This window comes from Triplophysa rosa, linkage group LG4 (genome assembly GCF_024868665.1).
Source record: "Triplophysa rosa linkage group LG4, Trosa_1v2, whole genome shotgun sequence".
Classification (NCBI taxonomy): domain Eukaryota; kingdom Metazoa; phylum Chordata; class Actinopteri; order Cypriniformes; family Nemacheilidae; genus Triplophysa; species Triplophysa rosa.
Window position 1 is genome coordinate 22,630,149 of NC_079893.1, and position 24,057 is coordinate 22,654,205.

The 24,057-nt window shown below is 40.1% G+C and overlaps 1 protein-coding gene across 14 annotated transcripts in view; it reads left to right on the forward strand.

Annotated features, from left to right (window-relative positions):
* tenm3 (teneurin transmembrane protein 3) overlaps positions 1-24,057 on the forward strand; it is a 308,707-nt gene that overhangs the window by 194,644 nt on the left and 90,006 nt on the right. For 8 of the 14 annotated variants that reach the window (XM_057332728.1, XM_057332730.1, XM_057332729.1 and 5 more), the window contains 3 exons: positions 11,415-11,643; positions 19,067-19,165; positions 21,967-22,205. In XM_057332728.1, coding sequence (XP_057188711.1) covers positions 11,415-11,643; positions 19,067-19,165; positions 21,967-22,205 — 567 coding nt within the window. The remainder of the gene's footprint in view (positions 1-11,414; positions 11,644-19,066; positions 19,166-21,966; positions 22,206-24,057) is intronic. The other 6 variants (XM_057332733.1, XM_057332734.1, XM_057332737.1 and 3 more) reach the window with 1 other exon arrangement.

Genomic DNA, 24,057 nt, shown 5'->3' on the forward strand with positions numbered 1-24,057 from the left:
CAATCTAAAGCCTTAGTGCTTAATTTAGAAAACAAAATAAGTTGTGTACGATAAATCTTAAGCATTGTTTTTAAATGAGCCGGAACGGAAAGTGAAGGAAAAGCAGCCAAGTGCCCAGCACATATTGGAATTCCAGTTAGAAAAGCATCCCAGGTGAATGCCTCTTAAAGTTAGTTGAGAGAGTGCCAAGATTAAGAGCTGTAATCCAGGCAAAGGGAGGCTACTTTAAACAAGCTACAACATCAGATAGTTTTGATTTGTTTTACTTTTTTGGTCACTGCAAAATCATGGTACTTTATACTATATTTAATACTATAGTAATTGTGGGGGGGTTTTACTCAAAAAATGACACTTTTACTGTATAAAAGCTACTGCAAAGCACTTCTTGCGTGCATTCATTACTCAATAACATGATGCAACTTGTGTGATGCCACAATGGGGCATTAATTATAGATTTAAAGGTTAACGATTAATATTGTGTTCCATTGAGAAGACAACCTCATGTATGCTCTTGCTGAAAGTTTGTATGCAGTTGCACTATGGTTGCGTGGAGCCATTTTGACACCAGTAATACGTCTTTCTGTCGGCCTGCCTGTATGTCTGTCTGTCTCTGTGTAACATTTACTTCATTGCACTGTTAGGAAGAGCCCACTCTCCCCTTCTGCCAGTTGGATGTAATTGGGAGCACAACTCTATGTCAGTTACAGTTCAGTGTAACACAACCCTGCTCTCCTCATTAAAAGGCGTGTGTGTGTGCGCGCACATGCGCGTTCGTGTTTGTCTGCCGTGTGGTGCTCGGCGTCTGTCGGCTACAGCGAACAAACTCGCTCTCACCTGCTCATAAAAAATACATTACCACCCAAAATGTTTCGTCAACAGCGTTTTACATAATGCTTATTCTTCCTGTGAAGTGCAGGTGTCACACAAAGTAATGGGTTGTCCGACACCTGGCACAGCTAGCGATTAGCTTGCCCATCAGCTTGTGAGTGATCACTCTGACCGAGTGAAACCTTCACCTTGAGCGTATTCGTTGGGGATTCGCTGAGGCTTTTCGCTGGTCACTGGCTTTAAAGAGAGCCAAGAAAAACCTGCCTCTTTGTTCAAATACCTGAAGTTAATTTGGCCCTCAACGATCTGGAATGATGATCCTCCACTTTTCATTAAAAACATGACTGGCAGTCTGATTGTAATCTATTCCTTTTTGCATGTGCATGATCTACTGTAAGTTGTTTGTTTTGTTTCACTTTGTGTGTTTTGTGTGTTTTCATTTTTCCACATTTTCATATTTGGCAAGCAAAAGACAATAAGCCTGAGGTTGTTGAAAGGGCAAGGCTTTTCAAACGCATTTCCGCTCATTTTCTCATCTTCAATAGGGTGCTGTTTATCACGGCTCTACATTCAATTTGGTGTTGCATGTAATTTCATATACCATTTCAACTCATGCATTATTGCCTCAGAACTACAACCTTGCACTTTAATTCACCTCCAAGTGGTAATATCAGGGGACTCATCAAAGTGGAAAAAAGAAATAATATCCCTTTAAACCCCACAGCAATTACTCTGAATTACGTCAAATTATGAACCTGCAATTCAGCTCCGAGGCTGAGGATTAATGCCAGACTTCCTCCACGTCGTTGGTACATCTTAAATTGCCTCTTACTGCCTTTTGACAGTTTGAGAAATTCACAACCTTCCGTGTAGTGTAATTACATTTCTTTGTTTCTCTCTTCTCCCTTTTCTTCATTTTCATAACTTCCAAAAAATACTCCTTTTCCCTCTTTCGCGGCGCAGTGGAGGTTCCATTGATCTCCAGTAATGATTCGCCCTTGAGCTTGTCAATATTTAAAAACCACTTTGTCCCCCGGAAAATCATAGACAGCCAGGCAGATAAATGTCACAACCTGCTGATATTTGTCTTTTATAAATAGCACACTGTCCGAATGTTTGACAAGAGCGAGCGGGAGCGCAGAACTCTGCTTCCTCCTCCATTCGCTTGACCTAAAATTTCAGCAGCGCCACCCGAAACGGGGGCCCGTACTTTACCTCAGACAAACCGCCATTAATAACAATCCAAAGCCATCGTCTGCTGTTCTTTGTTGGTGGGAGCCCACATATCTCCCACAGTGACACAGACTGGTCGAAATTCTGCCCAGTGAGTCGAGTGGTGAGTTGTTCCTTCTGCCTGTGTTCATTACTCTTTGGTAATGGCTGTTCTCTGTTGGGGGTTGATGCTAAATTGGCTGTTAGAGGCCAGAAGCCCACACTGGCGGTGGCAAAATAGAAAAAGACAGCAGGAGAGACCTTGAATCACCAAACTTTTTGTTTTTTTACCTCTATTTTTTGAGAAATGAATGTCTCCTCTTCAATGCACCCACACTGAGCCCCCCGGCCACATCCTTGCGCCCCCCACACACATACACGCACACCTGTCAGCCATAGACGCTTCACAAAAGAGGCATTTTCAATTCTGTCTGGGTCGCTGATCAGAGGACACAGTGTCTCGACCAGATCCCACACAAAGAGATGACGGCCTGTTTACGGTGGCAAAGGCTTGATCTTTCCTTTGGATGAAATAGCTGATTTTAGCCTCCCATCAAAAAACGATAGTCCAGTGTCAAGCATCTGCTTTTGTTTAGCTCTGGCTTTTAGCTAATCAAGCGGTGCTGTTTTTCAGTCCCATTCAGCAGCAAGAAAACATTTCATGTGTAACCGGCTCCCTGTTTTTTTGTCCTACACAATCACTCTCACCCCGAGCAATCACGCTCATCAGACGTAAACATGCTCCTCGAACAAAAAGTTTGGTTTGCATTTGCATTTGCATTCAACATTCAAACAGAGACAAGTGAACCTACTGACTAAGTTTGTTTTATTTCATAAAATCAAAGGCTTCTTGTATGTGGCTTCTTGTAAACCATCATTTTCTTCATGTTGTTCATATAATTCAGAAGTTTGTAAAGAGTGACTTTTAATGCCAAGCTCCAAAATACAAAAGCACCATAAGGTAATTCATATCATTTGTGTGCTACAGTCGAAATATTCGTAAGTCGTACAGTAGCTTTGTGTGAAGAACAGATTTATACAGTGGATTTATAAAAACGGAGGTGTTAAATATAAGTAAATAATGGCAGCATTTTTATTTTGGGTGAACTGTTTCTTTAACTCTTAAAGTTAAATGCATCCAATATTAGGGTTTATCTCTAAAGAAGCTCGCACCTCTGCCGTCACTTTCTTTCTTTCGCCCATCTTGCCGCGACACCATGAGATGACGTTTGCGCTCTGCGCCTCTAAAAGAAGTCTTGACACTGCCTGTCGTGGTCGCATTGTATTCCAGCGATGCGAATCATCTCGGTGTAATATGTTTATCTGTGAGGAAGTTTGATATGTCACTCTGCTCTTCACATGGCAGCCCCCTCTCCACGTCGGTTCGCATTAATCCCCCTCGCCGATGAAATAGAGAGAAGTTCTGCAAGGTGAAACATGACAGGCCGCAACATTGTTGACAAATAACCTTTCCCTCCATTACTGTCAAGCCCCCCGAATGACGGCTTTAGCTTTCAACGACTTGTGCGCTTTTGAAATGTCAATTTAGCATCTTGACACATATTGACGACGGAGAGCTGACATTTTGCAGGCCTTTCAGTTTGGAAGCGGCGTAATCCTACTTATCATAATGCCAGGCATGCCGCAGTAAAATAAAGTAGCATTGAACTTCTCATTCCTTTAGGTAAAAAATAGTCACGTTGTCAACTCGTCTTGAGGGAATAAGCAGAAAAAACTCCTGACAAAGCGTCTTAGCGTTCATTTTATGTACCCGCACAACTCTGCATGTCCAGGTGCACCAAACAAAGCAAAAATGTGTTGTTTTTGTAACATGGTCTTTGTTATTTCAAGCACGTTTTTGATCATCTAGGACAGTGAAGGAACACCAGGCCTCTCTATGGTGGATTTTTATTTTGGTGGAGATGTGCTCTATATATCCGAGATGCTTACACTCAGAGAGACACAACCTTATCCGTTTTATTCTGCCTCAGAGTTTCTCGAATCCCTGCATCTCAATTGACAAGAACGTAACCTTCCTCCCGGTGACATAAAGTATGTCACATAAGTATACAATAGTTAGTTCCTGACCTTTCATTTGATTGGCCGACACCAGCATGTGGGCAGTGGTACATTGAAAATCGAATATGTTTACACATTGTTTATTTATAAATAATGGTTGATAACAAAGATAGACACAAATAGATCATTCCAAACCTGTATGACTTTCTTTCTTCTGCAGAACACAGAAGAAGATATTTTAAAGAACATTTGTAACCAAACAACTTTGGCCCCCATTGACTTTCCTTGTATGGACAGAAAACCACTTAGAAATTTCTCCAAATATCTTCTTTTGTCTTCCACAGAAGAAATAGTGATATACCGGTTTTGAAAGACATGAATAAATGATAACAGAATTGTTATTTTTTAGTGATTTATGCTTTTGTTTATATGACTTTTTTATGTAAGCAATATTACCTTTGACGCTTTGGTATTGAATATCTGCATGACTTTATCCTCATGCCTATGGCTGATATTGAATACAAATCTAGTCTTGCTCGTGTGATATTAGGCTACTTAAATAAACATTGTCATTAATCTCAGGAACGCCTTACTGAGGAGGTCCAAACAGTGTAACCCTCTAGCCCTTCTGCCAGTTTTCCTCCTGGCCCGTTGTCAGCCCGTCCATTGACTGTCTGCCTCTCACAGGATACACAACTCTATCAAAGCCCCATTTAGCTTTGCAGTCATTCATTCCGCTTTTTCCCAAACAAGCAACTGCATCCCGACTACGCCGCGCCCCTTACACCCACCCACCCCCCCACGCCCCACACGGCCATTGTGAGTAGACGCAGCAAAGAGACATTGATGGACGTTGATGGACGCTCCCTGTTGAGCGACTTGGGCCTTCCTTTTGTAACGCTTCTTTCAGTAGCAGAGGTTTACAAAATGAGCATTGAGAAAAGACAAGAAGGAGGGTAGATGTTTGATATGACAGGCCTCTCCGAGCGCTCCTGGCAGGTGTGTGAAGGGCATGTGAGGTAATGTAGTGTTTGACAGTGCAAATATATAAGCACTGACACTTGGGGTGTCTGGGCATTAGAGCGTTCGTTTTGTTGACCTCTTTCTTTTGCCCGCACACACACACACAAACGTCCTGTATGTCTGATGAACCGTCTCCGAAATACAAGCTCGGGCCTGAGATGTGTTGGTACAGATAAACTACACCTTCATTATTATCTGTTTTTTATTACATTTCTATCACTCATCGCTATTAGGAGACAAACTGCAGTGGCTGTAATTTCAGGTCTGACTGTGAAATCATAATCGAAAGGGCTCTTAAAACATTTTGAAGCACAGGAGTATGATGAGTTATGGCAAGCAAGCCCTCCGTCAATGATCATGTTTCAATGCCCGGGCCATAAAACTCGCATCTGTCTCATTCATCTCACTGCCCCGCCGTCAGGCACTGACATGACCAGACTGACTCCCGTATCACTACCTTCTCCCATCCATCCAGAGGGATAGAGGAACCCAGACTGGGTTACACTGCCCTTCTGCCGTCACCAGAGGAGGGAGCGTATGTGTAAGAGGGGTGAGGTCTGGAGGTCAGAGAGGGGGCTTAAGTCAGTGTTAGTTGGCATGTAAAGGGTCCGCACGCCGAATCCCTGGGGAGAGACAGGCGCGATGAGGCTAAAAGGTCCTGCTGCGTGACAAATGTCCATCCACGCTCTGGAATGGCACCTGTGTTGCAAACATATGGCATCGTAATGGAGACGTATTGGAGAGCTGTCTCAGACAAGGGCCATAAAGTTGTCCCCCACCCAACCCCAAAAAGGTTCTGTGTGTGTGTGTGTGTGTGTGTGTGTGTGTGTGTGTGTGTGTGTGTGTGTGTGTGTGCAGGCACATTTTCTATCTTAATGCATTATGTATGTTTTCTCTGCTGATTTGAAATAGAGATAAGGTGAGCAATTGCTGAAAAGGCTGAGAGTGTCGAATCAACCCACTTGATCATCTCCTCCCACTCTTTATTTATCCGTTTTATGTTTATTTCATTCAACAACTTCTACCCAGGCAAAAACAGCCAGAGGCTATCAAATAAGATTTTGAAGTCTTTCGCTGTATCACATCTCAGCTCAACCTTCTGGGATGAAATGTATATATTTACACATACAGAATCAGTTGACTGAAATGTTACTCAAGATCTTTTTTTTTGTATGCAAAAATATAATTGTGCCAACTTATATCTTATTAAAAATGTTTTGGAAATGGATGAATTGGACTGAATAATGAGCCCAGAATAGAAAGATCTTAAACATCAGGTTGATGTTTAAGAAAAGGATAATCTTGAAATTTCTTATGTGTTTTATTGATTTTGTTGGCTTGTTTTTGGAGATTTTTTTCCACTGGAATGCAAGATACATGGATCAAATAAAAATATGGTTTAAGAAAGGCAGTATTAAAGGTGCAGTTTGTAACAATTTTGCAGTAAAATATCCAAAAACCACTAGGCTAGTGTTATATATTTTGTTCAGCTGAGTACTTGCAATATCTCAAATGTTTCCAACTACTTGTAAATCGTGAGAAAATCGCCATTCTTAACAGTGACACGGGGCTGTGCAGTCGCCTGTCAATGGCGTCATATCCGCGTTCCCCTTTGTTACCGCCTTTCATGATGTAGAAACTGCATGACAACAGTGTCGTGGACAAATGCAGAAGTAGTGTCTAACGTCTAGAAAGCCACTAGCTTTTTTCGAGCAGTCACTTATTTATGGACCACAATTATTCGCAACATTTATAAATCTTTACCACATCCGCCTTCATGATTTCTCATTCCCGCCTGATTGATGGCCATCAGAGGAGTTGAAGACAACAGATCCCATCATTCCACGCTCATTCACAGCGTCATCAAGCTACGGCATCGTTGTTGTTTTGATCGTGCGCCCTCTAGCGGTGGTTTTTACAAACTGCACCTTTAAATTGTGAAGTCACGGCTGAAGAGTTTGCAAGCTGTAACAACATAACGTCCCTCAGCTGTATACACAATATATTAGGCACCTCTTATTTTTATTCTTAGTTCTATTCGTATTATTTGTATGTCTGTGGAATATATCTGATCTTGCCATGTTCTAAACTAGCCATTTCTCCTTTGTATATTGATGCTTGGGTTAACCTTCATATGTATATGCTTTTTAAAAAAAAGTTCTGTTATTTATAGCATATATTTATAGTCTTTCCTTTAAAATGGCCCAGGGAAATTTTGAAGAGATTTCTCCTGTGATCAAAGTAGAGCCACAGTGCGATTTTGTATTCTGGGGCTAATTTCTGCCGCCCCTCTTCGAAGGTGTATCCTCCCCAGACCTAATGACTCAGGAAATATGTGGTGTTGTGTTTACTTGTGGGAGAAGAAGAGAATTGAGTACAGAAGAGTGACTTTCCCAGAATGATTGTGTGTCTGACAGTCTGATTATCATGGGAGTGAGCGGTACCATGCGCCATCAGTTCCAGAGGAGACTGGAAATTGAATTTTAACAGGCTCAACAGTCCCTCTTTCCTCTCCCTCCATTGTTTTTGATTCCGTTGTTTTGCCTTTTCAAACTGCCGGCTGCAAAGCAGATAGGACCCAATAGAACATGCGCACCAGGACTGTGGAAATGCACGAAAGCTCTCCCTTGAGGACGTTATGAGAATCCAATCTGAAAGCTGTCTGCACTCTTGCCTCTGGGTTTCAGGTACTCGCTTTGTTTTGGTCAAAGAATAGATCAATCCCTGTTTTTGTCTGGGTTACAGCCCATCCTGAGGTTCTGTGTGTCTGTGCGGATGACTTTTCGGGGTGATATATTCGTACAGACCCTAGACAAAAGCCAGAAGGTAGATGTGTTGCGATTCCCACCAGATTCGCACTCGTGTATCTGTATGTTGCCTTTAGCAAACCATACCGCATGTGTCTTCTTTATTTAGCCTCTCCTAGCACACCTTGCTTACTTCTTTCCTGTGCTTTGCACACATTTCCTTGAACAGAGTAGACTTCATCCCACTATACTGCGGGGGTGGACTGAACTTCTTCTATTGAGTTAGCTCTTTGATTCAGGATCAGCAAGACACACCTGAAACACAGAATCATAACAGCGTCATATTTTGCCTCTTGTAAAAAAATACCTGGCTAAGGTCTGGTTTGGTGGTATACACTAACTTAATCTAGCTACGACTAGCAAACCTAGGTTACATTTATACTCAGATTGTTTACTCGGTGTTGCACCATTTGGGTATAAAACAGGCGAAAGGAATGATGAAGAGCTGAGGGTGACATTGAGATCAGCACCCTTTTCAAACACGATCACTATAAGATACTATAATCTGCTAGAATGTAAGTCTTCAGAAACCTGTGGAAGTCTCAATGAGAGCAGAAGTTGAGATGACTGGAACAGACATATACAAGCAGCACAAGAAAAGGTCAAAACTGTATAAAATGGCCCCGTCGGACCAGAGGAAAACTGTTCTGCTGCACAGTTGTGGGAAATGTTACTTTCATAAATAATGATGCAATGTTTCATTTTTCGTTATTTTATTGGTAACTAATTATGTAAATACACTCCTTTTGATCTTTAGGTAGCCTATATGTCTGAATCTCAAAGTCATGTTGAGAATAATTATAATTGTGCTAATGTATTATTTTCTTTCATTTGCAAAGCAAATTAAATACAATATTATTATAAAATATTTTTAAAATAAATAAATAAAATTACAAATATTATTTTAAATACTAATGCAATTATAAAATAATAAAAAAGAATAATATTTTTGAAAGTATTAAAAATTATTTACAATACGCCCTTTTTACATGACGTCACGCATCTTCCGTTCTGCCGCGAAGCAGTGTATCATTACTTCCGCTAGCACTCCAGTTCGTAAGGTGGCGGTAATGCACCTATAAGCTGATTTGCCAACCGCCAGTAAAACTCAAGAAGAAGAAGTTACTTCCGCTAGCGCCTCAGAATGGAGTTTACCAAGTGGCTTGCACATCTGCCACAAATACGTCTAGATGATGTACAACGTCTTGCAGACAAATTTTCGCTAACGACAAGATCAAAGCTAGAGAAAGGATACAAATTCTTCGTTGAACAGTACCTGTTTGATTATGAAGGTAAGTGTTTTGTTTTCTTTTTGTGTTAGCGAAGGTGCTAGTATAAGTAATTGAATACGTGTTCTGTCCGTTTTTTTTCTCGCTGTTGTTAAATTCCAGCGTGATGGCAAAACGGAAGTTCTTCTTCTTCTTCTTGTTTGTTGCAAGACGGATGTTATGATACACTGCTTTGCAAAAAGGCGGAAGTTAAGTGACGTCATTGTGAAAAGGGCGTATTGAGTTCTAAGTTACATTTCGATTTCATAATAATTCCATCATTTTTGAGTGTACTGTTATTCTAAAATTATAAATATTATTTTAAATACTAATACAATTATAAAATAACAAAAAGAATAATATTTTTTAAAAGTATTAAAAATTATTTACAATTGAATTCTAAGTTACATTTTGATTTTATAATAGATTCCATCATTTTTGAGTGTACTGTTATTCTAAAAAATCTGCAAAGATATTCATACATAATATAACAAATTAACCAGAAATGCATTACTTTAAAGTAAAGGTTACAGAAGTCATCTGATTACTTTCAACCAACACAGCAGTTTCACTCCAAATCTGCTTCTTCAATCCGCAGTGCCTGTTTGTAATTCTGCTTAGCCCTTATTGCGCCCCGCCTTATCAAAGTGCCATCAAAGACAGCCATATGAGTTCCACTACAGCGAGAGCGCAGGAAGTTGAGCGATGGTTTTGTCTTTCTGGAAGTGATGCTTCGCATATGTATCCTTGTGTTCCATCTTATCTGTGTTCGAGGAAAAAGGATTTCGCGGCCTCAGGTTACAGCATGTAATCTCATTCGCTCTTTCAACCTCTTTCTCGATTTGACTCGCCAAAGGTTTAGATGAGGACATGATCTCTCGCAATGTGGCAAATGGGAAAACCTCTCGCCCCTAAGGACCCCTGACTCGAAAGTTGACGTAGCCGGTTATGAACTCATGGTAAATACACAGCTTAATCTGTCCTTAAAACGTTCCACCTCCCGTTTTTCTCACCTCTGCACTACGGTCACAGAGGTTTGTGTGCTAAGGAGCTTACAAAGATGGTTTTAAGGATCTGATATGGCAATGAGATGGCGAGAGTCTGATGCACTGAAGTCTTTAGGAGAAAGAAGAAAAAACGTTTATGCCATGGGACCAAATTCAAATTTACCAAGTGCTAACTGTGACTTACTCACCAGATTTTATTAGGAACAGCTATATAACGCATGTGTTCAATCGAATTCAAATGAAACTCATACAAACTGTCTTTTGATGAAGATGTCATGACTCGTGCGTTTTATAACAACTCAAATTTACCATCTGAGTTACCATCTAGGATGTCTAAAGTTTATATTCACCAGGTGGTGACTCATATTTCTCACATTAAAATAAAAAAGGGAACAAAATCATGATGCGCCTTGCCGTTTTGTGACAGGTGCAGTTTCACAGGTTGACAGGCGCTGGCTCATCTTGTATATGATGCTGTGAGTGACACGGTGACTGCAGTTTGTCACACATACACAAGGAAAAACAGCAAAATAATTGTATTGTATAAATCATTTCATGGCCGGTAAGAAATATTTATGACCGCATCATTGGCAGGTGCAGCAAAAGTAGAAAAGCCGTGCGGTTTAGTTGTCACGGCTTTGCCAAATACTTGAATGCTATAATTAATACAACTAAACGATTGTAACCTGACTTTGAGATTGAAAGATTTCCTATGTGGTGTTCAGTGTTTGGAACTGACTGCAGGGCAGATGGGTCATTTGCATTGCAACCGCAGTAATCAGATCTGAAACCGGGTCTTAAGCGCGAGTAATGAAGCGCCTACTCGACTCAAATCCTCCACCGTTTCCAAACACTGCTGCTTCATACAGTTCTTGTTAGTGCGAACAAACCCAAGGGCGCGTTTACTGCAATTATGGCTGATAAGCACCCCTTGGGTCCCCGGGACATCCGAAAGTGGCTTTTTAATTTGTCTCAATCATATGTTTATGAATGTACAGGATGCATATGTGTCATCGTCACCCTCATCAGCTCATTATATAGGCAGCAGTCAGACAGCTGGTGGGAGTGGGTAGCAAACGGTTAAAGTCATCATCACTCTGCTGCAATATGTCCCAGATGTTCTTTGGCAAAAGCGCATTCGTTCAGACACATTTGCCTAACTGCCGCGATTAATTACCGGGGACATTCGCCCGCATTTGCGCGCTCACCCCGCCATTGGTTAACCCAGTTTCCTCTGTTTGTTTCTGCAGAGCAACCGTCCAATCACCACCAGCAGGGCCATTCCACACTGCCACCGGTGCCGCCCCCGCACAAGCAGCAGCCATCGGTGACGGCGCTGAACCACAACTCTCTGAGCAGCCGCAGGAACGTGAGCCCGGCCCCTCCGGCCGCCCTCCCCGCCGAACTGCAAACCACGCCCGAGTCGGTGCCGCTGCAGGACAGCTGGGTCCTGGGCAGCAATGTGCCGCTGGAGAGTAGGTCAGTTACGCAATCGCACACACATACACGCACGCAGTTGCATCCTAATGTGTGACCCGTGTTACGTGCTGTTGTGTAATGGAACGCTCTTTTATTTGACATTATTCGCACACGTGACCTCCACGTCTCTCTCAAAGAGGTCTGATGGTAGCAACCAGTATCCACATAGATAGTCATTTTTTTGGTATTATTAAATGGATATATGATTTATTTATTGATGCTTTATTATAGTCAGGTCTAATTTGTTATTTCAGTGAGCAGAAGTACAGTTGGTCATGTGATCTCTAAATGGCGGTTGAATCATATACCTATTGTTATTCTATTGATTTGACTGAAAACCACAAAATAATTTACAAAATGCATAAATGTAAATATTTTTAATAGTACTTTTTGTGGTAAAACACTCTTTGTTAGGCAAGACAAGTTTGACAAGATTTTTGACAAACAAAATAGGCTTTCTGTTTATCGTCAGTAAATCTACAAAACTATAACATCTGACAAAACAGTTGATAACATGGTGGCGTCAAAACGGGCCTCCGCTGATTCGGCTAACGTACTCCAGTGTGACTGTGGCCTCGGCAAGCTTAGGAGAGGATACGGCTGGCTTGTTTTCCCTCCATAAATCAGTGAGGCTGTAAGCTCGGAGGAGACTCCAAAGGGTCCTTAAACACTAGCTGAATGGGAACGCTTTGTCTCGGAGGTTAGCGCGTGAGCGCCGGAATGGCCCCTTTCTGTTTTTGATCTACTCTTGTCTAGTGACACTGTATATATAATGACTAAGCCTCCCCCATTAAGTGATGTGACCACCTAGCTCTGCTTTCATTCATCCTGTGTGAAATCTGCCTGAGACAGAGGGAGTGGGTGTGAGCGCGGAACGAGAAAACCGTGGGTAGTTGAAGAAACTTTGTAGAAGCAGTTGGTAAGCGACGCTGTCATTGTGCCAAATGTCTCGCTGTGATTCTTGAAGAAGATTTGATGAGAGACCGTAAAGAGAGCGAACAACTGACAGCTTTCCCTCAGTTCATCTCCACAGTCTGAAAGCCACGGGCATGTGGGAACTGATTGGAGGCTCGCTTTGAGTTCATATTTTATGAGTGCTGTCGCAAACCCAGCGTTAAGAGATCCAGGAATAACACGCGCGCCTCCGCACCACTGCTTGCTAGTTTCACTTCACGTGGACGCAGAGGTCCTACAACAGGAATATCCAACAGCTACGCTTCCTTTATGGTCTTTCCCTTCCTTTTCTCTGTTTTCTCCACCGCTTTTATCTTACTCAGGGGGAGTTTGCTGGAAATGAATTACGTTGTGTGTGCTTGACGTTTGTTTTGCACTCAATTTGAGGTCAAATTAAAAACACAACCAAGAAATGGGTGGTGCAAGCTATTCCGTGATTTGCAGGCCCATTGTGGATGATGCGAAGATCTACCACAGTCTTGCAAACTTTGTTGTGACTGTACAGCATCTCAGTTTAGGCTTGAATTGGCTCTTTTCAAAGGCAAAACTACAGAACACATAGAGATAAAAGCATATAAAGGCTAATTTACATAACAATGAAAGCATATTGACTAAATATTCTGTAGTAATATTTTAGCACATTTAGTGCCCAGTTGAACTTGTTGAACTTGCTTTAAGATGGAGGATTTTGCACTGAAAGACCATTTACGAAAATACGCAGTTCAGTGAATTCACTCCTCTCTTTTGGTTGTTTGTTTGATAGCTTTGTGGCATTCTTGGTCTTTTGGTTTGTGCTCTTTCAATCACTGCAACATTTCTCTGCACTTTAGTCCATTGTTCCCCCACCATTGTTTTGCTCTCTGTCTCTACTCCAACTTTCTCTCCGCTGTTTGTTTTTCTCCACTTTCCCTGTCTCTTAGGTCACACCGTATCCTCGTGGTGACCTTGGCGTTCTACCACTCGTATTGACAAAGCATTATGCAGAAATCTGAGGATATTAGCAAGAGAGATAAAATTGCTGAATTTCTATCCAGGGATCTTACCACACAGGGCCACACACACAGCTTAAAGGGATAGTTCACCGAAAAAATAAACATTCAGTCATCGTTTACTCACCCTCTTGTCATTTCAAACCTGTATGACTTTCTTTCTTCCGCAGAACACAAACGAAGATATTTTGTTGGATGTTGTCAACTGGTCCCCATTCACTTGCATTGGTTTTGTGTCCACACAATAGGGGGGTACTGTCGTTCGGTTACCAACTTTCATCAAAATATCTTTTTTTGTGTTCTGCGGAAGAAAGGAAGTCCTAAAGAGGGTTGAGTAAATGACAGAATTTTTGGGTGAACTACCACTTCAAATCCTGCGGGACCGTAGCGATGCTTAGAAACACAACTTCGTTGCGTCCAGATAAACGGAGGTCAAAAACGCACTCCCTCAAAAGTATCCGTTTTGTGTCCGCTCGGCAGCGTGGGTTTTTAAAAGGTGCCGTTATCCAACTTAAATGCGGAGCTTACTTAACATCTGTTTACACGATACAAACTGCCTGTTTACACATCATATAAACACAAAGCCCAGTTCCTCGGCAAGCATTGCGGTGAGGTTTAGAAGAAAATAATGAAAAACATCAGCTCTGGGAAATGGACGACAACGCGCTGGCGGAGTGTGGAAATGCTGCCGGGTTCGCAACATGTGTCGCTGATCAAGTTCATTGATTTGTTTGAGACGCTGGCTAAAGAAATAAAAACATTTCAGCGGATTGGAGAAAATTGCACAATTAATCCTCTTATACCCGTCTTGCTAATTCACTTGCGCTCAGATAAGTTGTTATTTGACGTAATTCTCTGTCTGTTTTACATAAATTTCATTAGGGAAACAATTCAGAATTTGTTTAACGGGCAGGCTGTTAGACATACTAAATTCCTCCAGCCGCGCCTTTCCAATATGCTTCAATGATGGCTGCTTCCTTGTGTTTACAAGCGTGACTCTGGTTTCAGGGGCTCAGGTGGTAGTGTTTCAACAATTACCGACTGTACTTTTAAGGGATTATTGACATTGTCACGCACTTTGTTGCCAAACGTAGACCTTTACCGAACATATGCTTCCGCCTTCTTGTAATTTGCGCACAATTTGCGTTAACAGACAATTGCACATACGCGGTCGTGGCTCTGGCCCTCGTGCAGTCAATTACCTCACTTTACTGTCCTTACTCTCATAGCATCTGATTATGCCGTTACAGTGCCGAAAGAGACAGAGAAGAAGCCCTCGAGACATCTGCCGGTCCTTAAGTGATTAAAATAACCAAGTAATGCACAAGGATGTTTTCCGCATTTAGAGTTTTCCGCATTTCAAATGTGATAACAGATCAGGCGTATGGCGGAGCCGCTTCTGGACTTGATTTCATTCAGCACGCAACAAAACAGCTCTTTTTTCAGTCCATGTGGAGATAACCAGTCTTGCTTAAGCAAGGTGATTCTCAAAGCACTTGACTCATAGGTCAGATCCCATGCCACACCTCTGAGGGAGACAGCTAAAGATAGAGGTCACGATTTTTGAGAAGGAGAGGAGAGACAGGCGTCCATTGCTTTTTTTATTACAAAACATCATTTATTGTGTTGTGGAAATGTATTGTTGACAAACTTCTGTTTTTACAACATATTTATTTGCTCTTGTATCATGACAAAGATATATTTTCTTCAAAGATGGACAGTGCTCAAGTATGTTTACTCTCAAGTACAAGAGTAAGTTAGTTATTTTAACTCAACATTTTCACTACATTTCATTAACACATGTGGATTTTTTACCTTAAATACGTAAGTGCATAAAATCTAGTACTTTCCTTCTTTTATTCAAGTAGTTTGGCTTATACATTTTATCTGAGTAAAAGAACTAGATTTTTAATGTACTTAAGTATTAACCCTCAGGGGTCGACGGCAACACAACATGTAAAAATGTATTCATGAAATGTAGAAGAGTAAAAGTATTATATGTTTTATAATGTAGTTAAGTAAAAACACTCTCATAACATTTTTCTAACGTTTGAAAATATATGAGTACTGCCCACCTTTGATTTTCTTTAACATTGAGCACAAGAGGTGATGTTAAGTGGGTGGTGACCAAGGGCTAACCATGCTCCAAACATAATAAAAAGCACAATGTTTAAAATATATTCATATTCAGATCTTGTGAAAATGGAAATATGATATTATCTTGCATAATATATCATATAATATTATAAATATGATTCTGCAGCTGCTTTTCAATCGCATTCGTGTTTGACAGAAAATAGAAGATCATACAAGGCCAAGTAAATGATCACAGAATTTTTCACGCTCCCTCAAACATCATCTTTGCTCCAAAAAAACGTCCCCAAGCTCTGCAAGTGCCCAAAGAACTTTTCCTGATTTGTCACTTTTTTGTTTCTGTATGCAACAGTGATTTATAATGTCAAAACAAAACCAGGCATTAAATTGTCGTTAAAATAAAACATCATCAATCAATTTTGCATCAATTGGCGTTTTTACTACACAAAAAAATGATGAGTGATAGGGGAATCGTGTTTGGAGCAGGATCTCACACAGCATCCTGCCAAGCCGGGCTAGTAAGATGCTTCATTATTTTTGTCTGTGATCGCCACCCCCTTTCGGCAGGGTCAGTTCACACAGCCAAATCACGCAACAACTGCGAGATGGCACTCAGCACAGGCTTATCTCAGGTCAAGTGCTAAAGCTCATTCCAACACTCCGTCCCACATCACTCCTGCAACTTGCAAATGTTCACAGTAGCAGTGCACAAAAATACACTGCAGGCAGGGTCCTTGAGAATAACAATAACCCCATTTGCATTTTCCTTTCGAAGGAGTTTACAGCGTTTTTCTTCCTCATCTGTTTTCTATTTTTCTGCCTTCATACTGTGAGTCGGAGCAAAAATAGAAATCTTAAAATCATTCGTGGCTCTAACTATAGCCTGTTAAATGAGAAACAAAGTTTGTGCACTGATGTGTACTACTGTAGACTGACGGTAGATATGAATTTCTGGACAGATTTTGGTGAAGCACAGTAAATGGGCCGTTGGTTATGGTGAATGAAACATAAACGTGATGGAAAGTTTTGTCTTTGAGGTGGCATGCTTTGTTGTCTGTTTTCTCTCAGCTAAAAAAACTTCTGTTCAGATTCTAACTGTCATAGTAGTTACATATGTTTGTAAGTAGTCTACTTTCGAGTACACCAGCGTACATAACTGTTAAAGACTTATTTTCAAGTTCTTTTCCACGTGCGCGCTTCCTAAATCTTCTGTGAAGACATTTGTCAGATGACAAACATGAAAGAAGATACACGGATTAGCATAGCAATTTCCAGCCTGATGTCATGCCTCCTGTAATCAATTAACAATGGTTATCCCGTCCCTCATGCGCTGAAATCCCTGTTGGCTCTCCACTGTGTCAGAGGAGTGTTATCCAGTCTTACCTAAACAACAGATGCCGCAGTCTGTCCGCAGATACCACAGCTGGAGATTTTATCACTGTTTTTCACCGTGTGTCTTCCATTACCTCTCGTATTAGAGCGCGGTGAATCTACAAAGCTATTCAAAATGTCTACCGAGCATTTAATTCCGAACTATTTTCAAGCACGTATGCCGTTATTGCCGTCATCCTATTAACTGTGGTAAAACCCAATCTTATATGGCTGTAAACGCCATAACTGTGAGTCGTAAGTATCGTAAGCCATAATAAAATGTAATTAATGTTTATCACGTTCATAAGGAAGTGACTTAAATGGCTCTTTCAAGTGCAACGGAATTACCACAGTCTTTGTCTGTTTTTCCTATTGTTTCGCTGTTCTCGTCTTCAAAGTTTGGACAAGGAACGACTGCGAACCTGCTTATAAATCATTTTAAAAGCTGCTGTATGGTTTGTATAAAGGCAGGGCGCTCAAAGTAATTCAAGAAGGATGAACATATGTTCAAGTCGTGCTATAGAATTACATGTCGATGAGTTACTTGTTGTGAAAGGTTGAGGTGAATGTTAGAAGTCCTGCTGGGAGGTCAGAAGGGTGAGACGGTTGGAGTGTAGGTCATAATGACGTTATGGGAGAAAACCAAGAGGTCGTGTGTGAAGTCAAAGTAAATTTTTAGTTGAATCCCATAAGTTTTTGTCAAGGAAAAAGATGACAGGAGACAAAAAAAACCTCCACAAAACTTCTCATGGTTTAGATTATGCACATCTCTAGAGATTCACGTCCCTCTAGGATGCTGTTCACTAGAAATACAGTAATTAATATATTCACACACTTATCTAAGAGTGGATGTTGAGAGCAGTAACACTTTATAGTCATTCAGAGTGGTGTTAGTCATTCAACATAATAAATACTGTTTTTTTATTCCTGTTCTTGTTTTTTTTAACGAATGATTAGTGAAAGAATGTGCTTGACCTCAGTGAAAGTCTGTTAAATGTTATATGAGCTGCTTTATTTTCCATTCATTTTATATGAGCAACACTGTTACCCGAATTTGTCTAAATAATTGAAAACCCTGATTTATGTTATTTTTACTGCTTTCTAACAACAAAATTAAATAAATAAGATTTTACAAATGCACTGTAGAATTATTATTTTGTATATTAAAATAATGTATAAGTAACGGGTCGTATGACTCAAGGAATTTTCTATGAAAGCTTCCAGTGCGCGCATTACAACATCAAAACATATCGGTTGTAAAATTTGTAAAAAAAAAAGTAAATGTAATTGTAATTAAAAATATAAATATATGAGAGACAATTGTAAAAGAATAATAAAACTATGACAGTAAATTATACAGAATGTTATAATCTGTGCAAAGGGTAATTTAATGGAAAATGTAGAATATTATTATTGAAAATATGAATAAAAATAACAAGTTAAACTAAGATATTATTCAAAAAATTATTTTCTTTTAAGTTTTCTTTTAATATTCAGTTTATATATTTAATACAAATTAGAAACTGAGCTTGTAAATGAAAAAATGTATATGATCTTATGTTTTCTAAAGAAAATAAATAAATAATTCCAAGAGAATTATGCATGGTTTAAGTAGTTAATACGGCTCTTCTGAGGTGGGACAAGTCAAAAACATTTGGAGAGGGGAATGGACGCAGATATTGAATGCGATTAAAACTAATTTTACTGCAAGTTAGTTTCATAGATGATAGTTATCTAACATCTCTAAACATCCTCAGAGCAAAACAAATGCTGCTTGCGAATGGAGAAAAAACGATATTAAACGCCAAGCATAAAACTGCAGTATATTTGAGTCTTTTGGTTTGCGTGCGACAGCCTGTCCTTATTCGGTGAACATTCAGCTATGACTGACTGCCGTCTGCGAAGCTCTTCCTCTGCAGATTTGCTGCCAAACTCATAATTAGAAATAGCTTGACTGTCTCATCCTCAGAAAGCACTGACGACCTTTATTCTAATTGTTTGTCTTTCTCATGTAGAAAATTAGCAAAGCAAGCAGTTCTTGAAAACGGGCATGACAACTTAATAGAGATGGATGTGTTCCCTCCCGTGTGCCACGAGGGCGGCTATGGGGACGGGTACGTGCTCCTGAGTCTTCTCATGGTGCCAGCTGCCGATGCCAAGCCCAACACTGAGCCAACCAAAGTGCTAAATCTGCAGACCCCCCGCCACCCCACATAGAAGACCAACATCGAGCCAATCAAATGTCTAAGTCCCTCTATAAGCCTCATATTAAACTGTCCAAACCTAGCAGCCACGCACCGGCCCAGCTCGCCGTCGTATGTCTCTATATGCCGACGTTTGCCAACGAATGCAAATTGTCAAAAGGCAATTGATTGGCAGCCGTTTGTGACACTGATACTTGATTAGGAATAATTGCTCTAAATTAAGTTGTAATAAAAATTCACTAATATGCTTATCGATTTGCCACTTGCATAAATCAAGTTACACAGTCTTTAATATTTTAATTTGACTAATTCGTTAATTGATATTCCTGCATTACTAGATTAAATCCAGAAGCCCAGAGAAACCGAAGGCACAGCATCTTGGTTTTGACTGTGTTGATTGATAATATTGGAATAACAGTGAGTTGGCAGCAACTGTTTACTGCACTGAAGCAAGCTCTCTCGCTCTCTCTCCCCCCGTCTCTCTGTTGCTGCATTAGAATGCCGAGAGATTGTTGAATCGTCTCCCTAATTGGATTTAGTGCTCAGTGTTATTTGATATCGCAGCTCGAATCATCTGTTTGTCCCATTGTTCAGTGTCTTCATGGGTCATTCTGTCAGCATAAAGAATGCAATCGAACAGACAGCCGTGCAGTTTTAGAGAATTACTTAGTTCTGCGAGCTTGTGAGTTGTTTTGTTTAACAAAGGGACAGGATTTGTCTTGTGGAGTTCCGTCAAGGCCTTTAATAGATGTTTAGGGCTAGTTTTCTTCTGTAAACTTTCTCAGGGTATATTGTGGCTACAATAAAATAGTTGGACATGTCCACTTTTATTGCTGAGAAACAAAAGTTAATTAATGCATGTACAGTTCAATTATCACATCTTGATGTTTTGTGACAACATACCCTATTCTTAGGAAATATACTGTGTTGGTTATCCTAATAAACGCTGCCATTAAAAACCTTATTATAGGCATTTAATTAAATGTAAACAAGAAGCAAATAGAAAAGTAAAATAAATGACATGGTACAAATGTAACATACAGAAATGTCAAACCGTGTTTCGCGCAACAAATACAGCCGCAGAAAATATTAAGAGGCTTCTCCAAATTTTCATTTCAAATCAGCATTTCTAAATGTTTTGTGGCCATTCCATCCCAGTGTTCGCTGTATTTCAACAAAATCAAACCTCATGAGTGACAAAGTCATCTAACAGCAATGTGAAAGACTTTGTACAAATATTACTGTTGTTTTGCTTAAAAGTAAATATGTTGTTGTTTTCTTTGCGGTATCTGAGATCTTTTCTGTTAGTTTGATCTGTTTCTCCAGTTTCCATTTTCTGCACATAAATGCAAATAGAAAATGTTTATTATTTGAAATTTGGTAGAAACAAATTTTGTTAGTTCACAGAATGAAACATAAATGATCATTTTACCTAAACACATACCTATAAATAGTCGATTTTAAAATTGAAATGAAATGAAATGGTCTCTTAATTTATTCCGCGGCTGTTTGTAATACTTTTTAATATATATTTTTTTATTTAAATAAAATATAATAAAACGGCAACTTCCCCTAACATGACATTTATGAAAAATACTGATTTGCCAAGAACACAATTTAACATTTGAAATCTACCCATACTGTGCTAGTTGACCTTTTCTTTAATGTAAACCCATGTAGTTTTTTGTTTTCTCTTGTTTACCCCACAGCTATTACAAAATGCGAAAGTATAATTTTAATTTTGTGGGTAGACTTCTAATGAAAGAGACTTTTGGCCTAGAAGTTTAAAACCCACTGGTGTGTGGTAGATTCAGAACTCACACGAATACTTCAAGACTCACACACATTAGAAAAACACATATTTTGTTTAATTGGACTTTCTGATGCAAAACCTTTAATTACTGAGATAGAGCCCATGTGACAACTTGCCCGTGTGTCCTTCCCCTATTGTTCTAGTCAACACCTTGGAAAATGTGTCTTGCTAAACAACAAATGCTAAACAACAAAAGCCCATTTAAAAAAATGTCCTCCGTTGCTCAGGCAACAATACCTTTAGTGATTTTAAGTAGGAAAAGCTTTCTCGTCAACTCTTGAGTTCATTTGACTGATTCAACATTTTAAAGAGAAAAGCTTCACACACACACTCCGCTCTCAACAAGAAAAGGTAAAATAGCGGGCTAAAGCGAAGTCAAAGTGTAGGGCTTTGATTGAGATTTGTTTTCTGTAAGTGTATGAAAGAGGCTACATTTTCACCGTGGTGTGAAAGCAAACATAGAAGCCCCACTTAATACTGTACATGCGATGGAAATATCTGCCTAGAATAAATACCACATGCCAAGAGCTTCTGTTGGCCAATCATACCTTAAGTGCCAATCAGCGCGGAAGGGTGTCACTTACTTAGCGGGAGAGCGGGCCGTGTGGGATTGCTTGTTCGCCTCACTTCTGTACCGCGTGTACTGTACCAGTACAAGTCTGTGCCACTGTAACTATTCATTTAGACTCATTTAGATTTAATATACTGAGCTTCCGATGATAGCGCAAAAGTGTTAGATATGATTTGTTTAAATGATTTTTAAACTTTAAAACGGTGTCTGAATGTCTGAGCTTTGAATTCTTGCCATTAATCTGTTTTGCCCAGAGCTGTTCCATTTAAAATGAAAATGTCTCTTACAAAACGAGTAAATCTTTTTCTCTTTCTCTCTGTCTTTCAGGCACTTTCTCTTTAAAACAGGCACCGGCACCACTCCTCTCTTCAGCACAGCCACACCAGGCTACACCATGGCCACGGGGGCGGTATACTCGCCCCCCACGCGGCCCCTGCCCCGCAACACGCTCTCCCGCAGTGCCTTCAAGTTCAAGAAATCGTCCAAGTACTGCTCGTGGAGGTGCACGGCTCTCAGCGCCATGGCTGTGTCCGTACTGCTCTCCATACTGCTGTGTTACTGCATCGGTAGGTACTTTGTGGCAATCACATCCCCAATAAGTATCAAAACCATTTGTTATGAGCCAGTAAGCCAGCGAGATGCTTTGAAAAGCTGTTGTACAAAACTATTGCTTTGCCAATTACGTTGCCATGGAAACCCGTGCTAATTTCTTTCTAATACCCAGTCACCTGCACAATTGTCCACACAGCGCGTGTTGCCATAGCAAATGTGACCACTTAAAGTTGAGTAAAGCATTCATTCAGTATTTATTCCATACCGTGTGCCAAATGAAGACGGCCCTCTACGCTTCCTCCCTGAATGAAGCCAGTTGTTTCCTCATTCCATACGAATGTCACGCTGATGAGGATTTGTGAATGGCGTGTAGAGATGTTGTTTTTCATTGTGAGGTGGGCTGGTTTGTCTCATGATGCTGTTTATCTGCATGGGTGAGACAGTGATGCACCAGGCAATGGACCTCTGTTTATTTGACATCCTCTTATGCTGAACTCTTCTGCTATACAATGAGGGGATGTGCTCACTCATGGCCGTTTTTATGACTGAAGAGGGAAGGGCCAGACAATGAGAGAAAGCAGATCAAGGGAGGATAGAAAGTGATGGAGAAGCAGCCCTTTAACTTCAAGGACTTTCTATTGACTTTATAGTAAGCTTATAGCATTTTTATTCTATGAACCTAACCTTCACACAACCCTTTGACATTGTTTAGTGTGTTTAAAGCCTTTTGAATTTCATGGATTTTTGGGATGTTGATGTTGATGACCGCAAAGTTAACCTTACAATGTACATTTTCAAAATTCAAATTTCTCATTCATAATGTAGACGAACTAGAAACAACTATAGAAAAACACAAACCTTAGAAGATATTAGTGTGGCCTTCTATGTATAATTATTTAAGAAGAGTATGTAATACTTTGCATTAGTTATAATTAGGGATGCACCGATACCATTTTTTAAAGACCGAGTACGAGTACCGATATTTTTTTCTGGTACTCGCCGATACCGATACCTATAACCGATGCCTGTATAATGTACAATAATGTTAATAAACCAGTATCTTACTGGTACATTTTCTTTTTTCCTTTTGTTTTTAAGTCTACTTAAATTTAAGTACTATTTTTTAATCAAGATCTATTTTTTATGATAAGTAGCACAATTTTACTAGCACATTTACTTCAGTTTACTAAAGTAAAGAATATACTCTGTGGTCAAATTATACAAAATTTAAGGGGGGTGGTGTGGTAAAATGTTGAGTGTATTATAACTTGTTCAAGTCAACTGGACTTTTATTTTGACGGGACGCCGCAAAGAGCGTTTGTTTAAGTTAACCGTACTTTTATTTTGACGGCTCGCCGCAAATGGTGTTTGTTTATGTGTTCGTATCCTCCTGCAGTGAAACGCTGGCGCTGAAAGCTCCACAAGCACAATGCGTTCAGTACATGCAACCGCACCACTCTTTCACACACTGTAACGCAAAACAAGCAGAATACATATTTAAACAGTATCTGAATATTTCATTAACTGTTACGTTAGCTGTTCAGCGCTAATTTCTTGTTAGGAAATGCCTGGATTCCTCGATTCCGTCTCTATGTATGTCACGTGAGGTATCGGTCGTTGGTATCGGTGTGTCATTATGAGTACGAGTACATGAGCTTGGTATCGGGCAGATACCGATACTGGTACCGGTATTGGTGCATCCCTAGTTATAATAAATGTAATTGTGTAAAATAACACAATCCCATTGTTCTTAATGTAAGTTTCAGCCTTCCATACAAACATTCCAAAGCAATCGGACACAACACCCAGTCATACACACTTTCATACACACATAAAACAATCTTGTCTCCAAAGTCAATAGTAGGA